Raw genomic sequence first — 10,642 nt, forward strand, 5'->3', positions numbered from 1 at the left:
AAGCAGAAGAGACTCGTTTGGGCTAAAGAACACAAGGACTGGACATTAGACCAGTGGAAATCTGTGCTTTGTTCTGATAAGTCCAAATTTGAGATTTTTGGTTCCAACCACCATGTCTTTGTGCGATGCAGAAAACGTGAACGGATGGACTCTACGTGCCCGATTCCCACCGTGAAGCATGGAGGAGGAGGTGTGATGGTGTGGGGGTGACACTGTAAGGGATTTATTCAAACTTGAAGGCATACTGAACCAGCATGGCTACCACAGCATCTTGCAGCGGCATGATATTCCATCCGGTTTGCGTTTAGTTGGACCATCATTTATTTTTTAACAGGACAATGACCCCAAAGACACCTCCAGGCTGTGTAAGGGCTATTTGACTAAGAAGGAGAGTGATGGGGTGCTGCACCAGATGACCTGGCCTCCACAGACACCGGACCTGAACCCAATGGAGATGGTTTGGGGTGAGCTGGACCGCAGAGTGAAGGCAAAAGGGCCATCAAGTGCTTAGCATCTCTGGGAACTCCTTCAAGACTGTTGGAAGACCATTTCAGGTGACTACCTCTTGAAGCTCATCAAGAGAATTCCAAAAGTGTGCAAAACAATAATCAAAGCAAAATGTGGCTACTTTGAAGAACCTAGAATATGACATATTTTTTCACACTTTTTTTTCATGTACAGTGATCCCTTGCTATAACGCGGTTTACTTTTCACGGTTTCGCTACTTCACGGGTTTGCATCGTGCATTGTGTTCTGCGTTCTGATTGGTTCAAAAGTCACTTCGCTTCTTCTCTAACTGTGCGTCAATAACGTTGCAGTTTAATATGTACACGTACGTAAAACAGCTTGCCAAATTAACATTATGTACGTGCAAATCGTTCAGTTTTTTTTTTCGAGTTTCTCTAAAACCCATAGAAAAAAAGAGCGACAACAACTGTCAATCACTATGTTCTTCTCCCGAACAAACACAGCTGCACCGCGGGCTTCAGAAGAAGAAAACTGCAGAGAGGAGTCAGGATGCATCAGTTCAGTCTGAAGAGCAGTGAAATACACCTGAGTCACTATTTGTCCCACTGTACTTTGTATTTTTTCATAATCATTTTAAATTTTCTCCTGTTTAATCCAATTACTCGGGTCGCGGTGGGCGGGGCTAATCTCCGCGATTTGAAGCCTTCTGTTCACATGGATGATTAAAATTGTTTTTATTAGACAGTACAGTACAGAAGATATTTGTTAAAAAAACGTTTCCAAAAGTACTTTTATTTGTGAAACAAATGCTTGAGCCTGTAAAATGGTCCGTTCTTTCTTTTCAATGTATAATAGAGTATTTAATTGTATATTAATTGTAAGAAAAAACAAAGGTTTCTACTTCACGGATTTTGCCTATCACGGGTTCTTTTTGGAACGTAACCCCCGCATAAAACAAGGGTTTACTGTATACAATTCCACATGTCTTCATTCATAGTTTTAATGCCTTCAGTGTGAATCTACAGTTTTCATGGTCATGAAAATAAAGAAAACTCTTTGAATGAAAGGTGTGTCCAAGTATTTGGTCTGCACTGTACATGGTACTCAAGTGTTATTTTATTATAGTATGTAGACTGCTACCTTAAATAAAAAATAAAAAATAAAACTCTTCGACGCCAGGGGGCAGAGTTGGTAATCGCATTCGACACAAGGCAGCAGCGAAGAAGACATTCCCACGTGTTTACAACATGTCTGCGGGCTGAGTTGCGTTGAATTTAGATGAAGTTTTGTGTATTCTGCCTTGTTATCTCGTAGTGGTAAACCCCCAGTATCACGCTGCCGAAGAAAACGACAGTAAAACGAAAAAATGGCTCAGCGAAAGAAGAAACTTACGAAGAAAAAGAGACACCATCCAGCTAACAGAGAACCGGAGTCTGAATCTGACGGAGACTTCGAGCTGGCAGCTGAAGTTAAAGACGATGAATCTGTAAGGACTATAATATTCTCACGTTTTCATACAATATATCCATCAACAGTATCATTTAAAACGAAGAAGTTTGGATGTGGGTATATACAAAAAGCACACGGTTACGAATGTAGCCATCAGGGGGTATAGCTCAGTGGTAGAGCATTTGACTGCAGATCAAGAGGTCTCCGGTTCAAATCCGGATGCCCCCTTATTTTTTTTATCCTTGCTTTTTTTTGTTAATTCTTTTTCTTTAATGATGTTATACAGTAGCTGATGATTACATTAAATTAATTTTGTGGTTATTGATGACAATCGCTAAATTTTGGACAAAATAGTTGCTCAATACTGTACTACCAGTGACAGACAGTTGAAGCCTTTGTTGTTGTTGTTGTTGATAAAGTGTTGTTGACACACACAAAGTCACAACTAAAAACCCAAAATATAACTTTATACTCAATTTAAAAAAAGTTTTTGTTCTTTGTTAGTTGATTTCATTGTCCAAACTTGTGATTATATCAGTAAAAGTGTATCTTACCATCATAGTTACATTCTAGGCTGGACTTCATTTTTTTCTTTCTCACAGCCTGGGAGGAAGCTGCTGCGGTTCCCGTCTACTGCAGACTGCACATCAGATGTGGAGCCGGACACCAGGGAGCTGGTTAGAGCCCAGAACAAGAAGAAAAAGAAATCTGGGGGCTTTCAGTCCATGGGTAAGTGTTTTAACTCTTCCTGAAATGTCTCTTTATTTATTTTTTAAACACTATTATTATAATACCCTGATACCCATACTTGTTTTCAGGCCTGAGCTATCCTGTTTATAAAGGTGTCATGAAAAAAGGTTACAAAGTTCCTACACCCATTCAAAGAAAGGTAAGTGTGTGCTGTTAGAAATTATTTTTAGATGTATGATGTTGTTGGGCATCGATTTGAACTCTTTCACCACCTCAGACTATCCCGGTGATTTTGGATGGGAAGGATGTGGTAGCCATGGCTAGGACAGGCAGTGGGAAAACTGCTGCCTTTCTTGTGCCCATGTTTGAAAAACTGAAGGCCCCTCAAGCCTCAGCAGGAGCCAGGGCCCTCATTATGTCCCCTACCAGGGAGTTGGCCCTACAGACGATGAAGTTCACGAAAGAGGTTTGCCCACCCTAAATGTTTGCTTTTAGGTTATAAGCATCACTTGTTGCTGTACAACTGCAACTGTGGGTTTTCCTCTTTTTTCTTTGTTTCGGGTGTCTCAGTTGGGAAAGTTTGCTGGCCTCAAGACTGCTTTGATTCTGGGTGGAGACAGGTAAGTTTTTTTTTTTTTTTGTTTACTCTGAATTTATGCTGTTTCAACTCTTTGATGAAGCTCTCTGCCTGCTGTTTTCCAGAATGGAGGATCAATTTGCTGCTCTTCATGAAAATCCTGACATGTGAGTGTTTTTTAGCTTTACTCAAGTGTTGTTCTTTTTCATCCACGAGCTATGTAATCTAATGAAAATGTAATGATTACGTCAGAATCATTGGTACTCCTGGTCGTCTCATGCACGTGGTAAAGGAAATGAACCTGAAGCTGCACAGCGTGGAGTATGTGGTCTTCGATGAAGCTGATCGGTAAGGCGTTGTTCTCTACGTGTCATACTGTGGTTTTCGATGGAGCTCGTCTCATAGACTCCTTCCTCCGCTTAGGCTGTTTGAAATGGGTTTTGCCGAACAGCTTCAGGAGATCATTCAGAGACTCCCAGACACCAGGCAGACTCTCCTGTTCTCTGCTACTCTCCCCAAACTGTTGGTGGAATTTGCCAGAGCTGGTGAGATCAACACAACTGAAGTCTCTTTTCTTCATGAAGCGCTTTTTCCCTTCGAGGCTAATGACATAAACATTTTTGACAGGGTTGACAGAACCGGTCCTGATTCGTTTGGATGTGGATTCTAAGCTCAGCGACCAAATCAAGGTAAAGAGAAATTACTTGTGTCAACTTAAGCTCAAACCAGATATTTTTTCTTCTTAATGTTTTATCTTTTAGCAGGACACAAGTGACTTTAAAGCTGAGGTTCAAACGTTTTCCTCTTCCCCCCCCCCCCCCCCCCCCAACAGCTCTCCTTTTTTCACTTGCGTGTGGACGACAAACCCGCAATGCTGCTACACCTCTTGAAAAATGTGGCAAAACCCCAGGAACAAACGGTAGTCTTTGTGGCCACCAAGCATCATGTTGAGTACCTCAGAGAGGTGAGATGGATGACTCCACCTGAGTTTGGAGGTTAAGCTCTGACGTCAGAGGGACGCTTTGTTTTGAAACAATCTGCTCTTTCTCTCTAGTTGCTATCTTCAGAAGGCATCGAGTGCGCCTACATCTACAGTGCTCTTGATCAAACTGCCAGGAAGATCAATATTGGTAAATTTGTGCACCGGAAAGCTATGGTGTTGATCGTGACAGATGTTGCTGCTCGTGGTATAGACATACCCATGCTGGACATCGTCATCAACTACAACTTCCCATCCAAGCCCAAGCTCTTCTTGCATAGAGTCGGTGAGTGGTTTTTCCAAAAAAGTTGTGACCAGGAGGGAGAAGTGCTTGAATTAAAGGGATTGTTTTTTGCTGTTAGGTCGTGTGGGACGTGCTGGTCGCAGTGGCACCACCTACAGCCTGATATGTCCTGATGAGATGCCTTTTCTCTATGACCTCCATCTTTTTCTTGGAAGGCCTGTGCAGTTTGCTACACTTGACCACACACAAGGTAAACATTGACCTTATTTTATGTCTAATTATCCTAAGTTTGATACGTCATTGTATGAATGCATAACTGGTGATTGTAATGTTTTTTGTGTATTATTCTTATTTGATTGCTTGAAATAAACCATTTAAAATCAAAAATCAAATCAATATTGAACCTTTGCTGTAGTCCCGAGACGTGAAGACATGAATTACTCAAATAATCACGTCTCTTGTAACGATTTTCCAGAGTGTGATGGCGTGCTTGGCAGAGTCCCTCAGAACATTCTGGACGATGAAGGTTCCAATCTGATCACAGCTCATGAAAACTCCCTGGACCTACAGAATCTGCATCGTGTCTCGGAGAACGCATACAAGCAGTACCTCAAGTCGAGGCCCAACCCCTCTGCAGAGTCCATCAGACGAGTCAAAAACCTGGATCTGTCCTGCATGGCTGTTCATCCGTTTCTCGGTTTGTTTAAAAAGTCCATTTAAAGATTATGGTTATATATACTTTTGCACCAACATACACATAACCGTTGTTCCTTTCACATCTCACCCTAACATGAGTAGTTAAGAATTTGCCGGAGAAGAGGACTAAGCTTTTAAAAAAATACTAAACTGAACATCTGTCTTTGCATGGCGGTTTTGAATTGGCTTGTCGATTAAAGGTGGGACCAACTATCTTCTCCATGGACAGAAACTCAGACAGAAGAGGGAAAATATTTTCACGTAAAACCATGAATTGTTTTCCAGGTGAAAGTATTTCACTCCATCTCTTGTTACACATCTATATTATGTTATTTGTGCTTATTTTTGACTCTAGGTAAAAAGTACATTTATTCCCTAAAGAGCACTCTTGGCAGCTCTTCCTGGTGTAGAATTCACCAAGACTTCAGTTCATGAAGCTTTATTTAAGCTTTATTTAAATTCCTGAACAAACAAAATGTAACCAGCGGTTTTTGTTCTTAAAAAACAAACTGCGTCCACTGCAGCCCTGTTTTGTGCAAAAGGAAACTCCTCTTTCACAGCCAGATATGTAAGAGCTTGATAATTCCATGTTCTTGTTTTGCTTCTTCACATAAACACACTGTTCCTCAAGTGAATGTTGTCAATTTACCCCGCTGAAATTTCATTATATTAAGTGGTCAAAATGTCTTCTTGAAGAAACTTCTTAAGACCATATCTATTGTAAATACATAATATTGTTAAATATTTAGCTATAAAGACAAATACATTTATATGAGCCCTAAAAAAATAGTTAAAAATGACAAATATATCAGAATTCTTTGTCAGAAACTCAGATTTATATTTATTCTTTCAGGTTGTGGTCTGGAGAAAATGGAACTCGAGCGTCTTCAAATAGTCGATGCTATCAAAGGCTACAAATCTAAATCAGTGAGGGAACATCCAACATTTTTTTCACTGATTTTCCAACCTGCAATTGGCGTTGTTTAAATCATTTTTTTTTTCTTTTCTCACTTAGACCATCTTTGAAATCAACTCGAACAGTAAGACAACTGCCAGTGAGGTGATGCGAGCGAAACGCTCCAAAGACACACCTTTGATGGACAAATTCAGCAAACGGAAAGAGGATCTGGCTGCAGAGAACAAGCCGCAGCTGGTCGTCGCCTCTGCTAATAATGGCGACTCTACACAGGGAGCAGACGAGGAGGAGGAAGATCTGAAGGTAAAAAAACACTTGATAGGGCAAAAAAAGGCCTCGATGTCAATATATTCAAACAATTCAGATTATAGAGCATCATGCAAACAAAAATCCTACCTAAATCTAGTAAACACTGTTTGTCTAGTCAGTTTATGTGTGATTAGAAATAAGTGTCATGTTTGATGGAGAAGTTGGAGTTTTGTTCAAATGTTGATTCTATGGTCTTGAAAATGTAGGAAATGAATATATGATACTGTTTTTTTTAATGAATGCACTTTTTTTAAAACAGCACTCTTGGTATCATGTCCATTTAATTCCTTTCAGAATAAGTTTTATTTTCCAACCATTTTTCATGTCATTTATTTGCTTAAAACTGTATCAACATTGGACACAAGTCCGTAAAAATGCTTGTAATCCCCAGACAATGGGAGATGACTAGATTTCCTCTTTTGACCAGCAGGTGGCAGTACAGCCTACTTTATAATTGACAGCATTTTGGTCATTGTTCCTAACTGGCACAAAGGCGACTCAAAAAGGAGAAGTTGGTGTTTTATTTATGTATTCATTTTTCAATGAGAGAAAAAAAACACAAACGTGTTCTTATACATTTAAATGATTCTTAAATATTATCATTTAAAAAATGGCTTTAAAAAAACATACATTTTGATGCACAACAAGATGCTGCTTGACAACTGTTTTTATGTTTTATACCTATTCTTGGATTCTTGAGTGCATTAGTAGACTCGCTTTTAACTGTGCAATCTTATTGTGTATATTCAGTTTAAAACATTTGGCACAAATATTTGTGACAGGATTGGTCTGATGAGGTGGAGAAAAATCAAATATTAGATTTAGCATCTATTTAGTCCTAGTATTATTCATATTTTAGCTCTAGTAGGAGCTTTGATATAAAGGTAAAAGGGGAAAAAGTAACCCAAATGAAAAAAAAATCTTTGGCACAAACACAGCATAATTTAAAGGTTCCGGTGTTATGATTTCTCTTTTTTTTTTTTTTTAATAAAATATATTTTTAAACAGGCCATGTAGTACCAGAAAAGGTTTCTGTAAAGCTTTTTGCTTTAAACCCAAATGCAAAATCTTTTTCACATGCAAAGTCTCTTTGTTTTGCTGCATTTTGTATTCCCTGCTATTATTTATGCTTTATTTTTTGTTGCTTAAAACTTTTATCAGATTAATTATGTGCTAAAACGTATAATACCACAAACAGCATTTTGCTCACCCTGTTGTGGCTCATTTTTGTTTAAACACATTAGACTTTATGACAGAAATCTCTTGTCATTTCCTTTAGGGTGTGTTTTCTGAGGTTTTAGGCGGGAAAAGAAAAGGTCCACAGAAACACGAAGAGCATCTGCAGAACAAGAGAAGAAAGCAAACGGGCAAAGATGAAGAGTATTACATCCCTTACAGACCGAAAGACTTCAACTCTGAGAAAGGGTGTGAAAAAATGTTTATTTTTATTTTTTATTTTTATAAAAAATATGGAGAGTTTCTTTTAATCAACAATGATGCGGTCTTTGTGTCCTCAGCTTAAGCCTCGGTGGAGAGGGCAGTAACTTTGAGCAACAGGCTTCCTCTGCTGTTCTGGACCTTATGGGAGATGACAGTAACCAGTTAAACCAGCACAAAAAAATAATGAAATGGTAAGAGATCCCTCTACTAGAGTTTTTGTTTCTGTGTTGTTTTTTTTAGGAATCAATCGTATAATTACAAAAACAACTATTCTGTCATAGGGACCGGAAGCGGAAGCGCTTTGTAACAGAAACAAGAAAAGAGGACCACAAGAAGAAAATTAAGACTGAGAACAACAGAGTCGTTGTTAACAAGAAGAACAGGAAGAACTTGTATCCTTTCAGCAAAATCAATATATGTGTTTCTTTTGTTTTATTTAGATCTTTATACACATAAAACTTTGAAAGAGAGAATAAAAACAAGATGAAAACCTATTGAACTGGACAGTTTTGTGCAAAATTCATCAAAGCACTTGATAAAGAAGCAACAATTTTCTGATTTGATCAAATTATAGCGTTACATTTAAAACGTATTTCTTACTGGATCACTGCTAAATTATAGCAACAATTTTGGCTGTAATATTGAGTTTATCACTTAACGACCTGTCAGTTATGAAGAGTGGAAGAAAAAGTACAAGGTGGATGATGCAGATTCTGGATCAGAGGGAGAAACAGGAGGAGGAGCTGGAGGTACCAACCTGTCAACATGCAGAACGCCACTAAACACCATGAAATTGCATTATTTTTGCTACTACTTTTTGTCATTCTTTTAGGTCGCGGCCGAGGTCGCCGGGGACCGACCTCTCGCAGGACCTCTGCAGGATCAGGAGGTCGCAGAGTACGCTCAGAGCTAAAAACAAGTGCTCAGATCCTAAAGCAGCGCAAAATCAAAGACAAGCAGAAGTTCTTGCAGGGCGGTGGGATGAAAAAAATCCGCGCTAAGAACAAGAAGTGGGTCGGAGAGGTGAAGAAGGCAGGCTTTGGTCGGGGCAGCCAAAAGAAGGGCAAGCTGAAGAAGAGACTGTGAGGGCGACAGATGACAATCTTTAGGTTACAGGAGAAGCTGTGGTGAAGACAGCGTTTTGGACTGTAAAAGTGCATTTCATCCTTTCATTTTGACGCCTCCTTTGGTGTCAGCAGCTCAGACAGAATGTTTTTAAATGTTGACACAGCATCTGTTCTGTTAATTACTGGATCGCTACATAAAACCCTTAATTAGAAAAAAATCAAGTGTGTCATTGCCCTTTATATTGAATAAAGTATTTACTTGGCTTCTTGTGTTTTCAGGTTTCATTAACATTAGTTGCTAAAAAGCTCAGGATGTTAATGATGGCTAAACTAAAGCAGTCTTATCCATCACAGTCTTTAAAACCAGGCCTCTTAGGTTCTCTGTGATATGATGCAGCTAAGAATATCACTGCAGGAAACAAAGAAGAGCTTATTGGTTACCAAAAAAAATAAAAAAAACAACAGAAAAAAAATCAGGATATTGAAAGTGTTAAGTGTTGTAAAGAAGCATTTGGTGTTCGTGGGAAGAGAAGATTTTTCATTGTCGTCGTGTACGTCAGTGTAACAGTCAATTTCTGTTAACCTGCAATTATGAAGTCACCCAACCCAATCAGGACAAATTTTTAACTAAGATGTTTGAATTTTCAAAGCTGAAATGTGAAAAGCCTCCATTTTTTTCATGCATAAATCTTTCTGTTTATTTCATTTTTTCAGTTTAAAGCAATCGCTAAGACTCAATTTTGACTCATCACATCAGTCTTGAAACTATATTATTTTGAAAACATTACAAACCTCGCACATGAATCTCAAATTTATTCTGGATCTTTACGATCCAAGGACAAGGAAAGAAAAGAAGATAATTATGTTTTAAAGGATGCTTTAATATATTAGAAACAGTATTTGACCAAAATGGGATGGAACGTACGAAAATCACACAGAGCACAATATTGTCGTAACACAAGTTGCAAAAACTCTTGGATTCTGTGGAAAACAAATTCTAAATGTTACTCTAAACCGAGGAAGAACAAACATTTAACTCGTGGTCAAGTTGAGTGAATCATTTAATTAGGAGGGAAAATATATTTTGCCTATTAATTAAAATACCTGACCCAGTCAGATTGAGCAGTATAAAGAAAATTCCTGTATGATTGACAGGAAATGTGGCTTCAACACATTTAGTTGAAACAATGGAAGGTTTATTCCACCTATTAAACAACTTAACTGATGTTTAAAGAAAAATGAGCTCATTTCCATGATGAGACTCAAAAGCTGACCTATAAGCTCCTACGAACATAATAATATTCAGCTGCTAAAAGCCATCAATCTAGCGTGTTTCTGCTATAAAATGTTGCAGCTGAATAAACATCCTCCAAGAATGTTTTATTAAGTTTTCTTAAACTATACTTAGACTTTGAAGAGATGGCTGTGCCTTTAAAGACTCATAGCCTCCAGGTGGGTAATATAAGCGCTTCAAACACGTTATAGTTAACATAGAGGTTGGAACTGGAATATTTCCATTTTTCTAAAAGTGATCTCTAGCAAAAAACGGATTTTGTTTGAAACAAAATTGCCTTTTTAATATTTTTTACTTAATTAGACAATCCAAGGTCAATAAACACTTACATAAAAAATGCATTTGTTTTAACAAAATAAAATAAAAATGTATTTTTTTTTTCTAGCAATTCCCAAGGGGTATTGGATCCCTAGAATTCAACATAGCAGGTGTCTTAAAACCATGAAGAAGAGAAGCAGCAACGGCCAAATCCTCAAACAGGAAGGCAGGTCCAAAGAAAGTCAGCTTTTTGCC

At 38.3% G+C, this 10,642-nt stretch overlaps 1 protein-coding gene and 1 non-coding gene across 2 annotated transcripts; both read left to right on the plus strand.

Moving 5' to 3' along the window:
* Window positions 1-1,665: 1,665 nt before the first annotated feature.
* ddx54 (DEAD (Asp-Glu-Ala-Asp) box polypeptide 54) lies at window positions 1,666-9,099 on the plus strand. The gene is made up of 20 exons (XM_004074767.5): window positions 1,666-1,954; window positions 2,520-2,646; window positions 2,736-2,806; window positions 2,885-3,073; window positions 3,178-3,227; window positions 3,310-3,351; window positions 3,437-3,532; window positions 3,608-3,729; window positions 3,812-3,873; window positions 4,017-4,148; window positions 4,239-4,449; window positions 4,526-4,657; window positions 4,883-5,104; window positions 5,957-6,030; window positions 6,119-6,322; window positions 7,608-7,753; window positions 7,846-7,959; window positions 8,050-8,160; window positions 8,438-8,517; window positions 8,601-9,099. Exons 1-20 carry the CDS (start codon window positions 1,835-1,837, stop codon window positions 8,852-8,854), a joined length of 2,559 nt encoding a protein of 852 aa, XP_004074815.1. The 5' UTR covers window positions 1,666-1,834; the 3' UTR covers window positions 8,855-9,099.
* trnac-gca (transfer RNA cysteine (anticodon GCA)) lies at window positions 2,074-2,145 on the plus strand. The gene has a single exon. It is a non-coding gene; the product is annotated as a tRNA-Cys (tRNA).
* Window positions 9,100-10,642: the final 1,543 nt, after the last annotated feature.

The sequence above is a fragment of the Oryzias latipes genome, chromosome 12 (assembly GCF_053564925.1).
Source record: "Oryzias latipes strain Hd-rR chromosome 12, Olatipes_Hd-rR_3.1".
NCBI classification, from domain to species: Eukaryota; Metazoa; Chordata; class Actinopteri; order Beloniformes; family Adrianichthyidae; genus Oryzias; species Oryzias latipes.

Bases quoted from the DNA above. Each gene is read 5' to 3' on its own strand.
- ddx54 (XM_004074767.5), top strand. From the start codon at position 1,835: ATGGCTCAGCGAAAGAAGAAACTTACGAAGAAAAAGAGACACCATCCA. The intron at 3,874-4,016 runs GTAAAGAGAAAT...CCCCCCCAACAG, and splicing joins AGCTCAGCGACCAAATCAAG to CTCTCCTTTTTTCACTTGCG. The intron at 8,161-8,437 runs GTATCCTTTCAG...ACGACCTGTCAG, and splicing joins AAGAAGAACAGGAAGAACTT to TTATGAAGAGTGGAAGAAAA.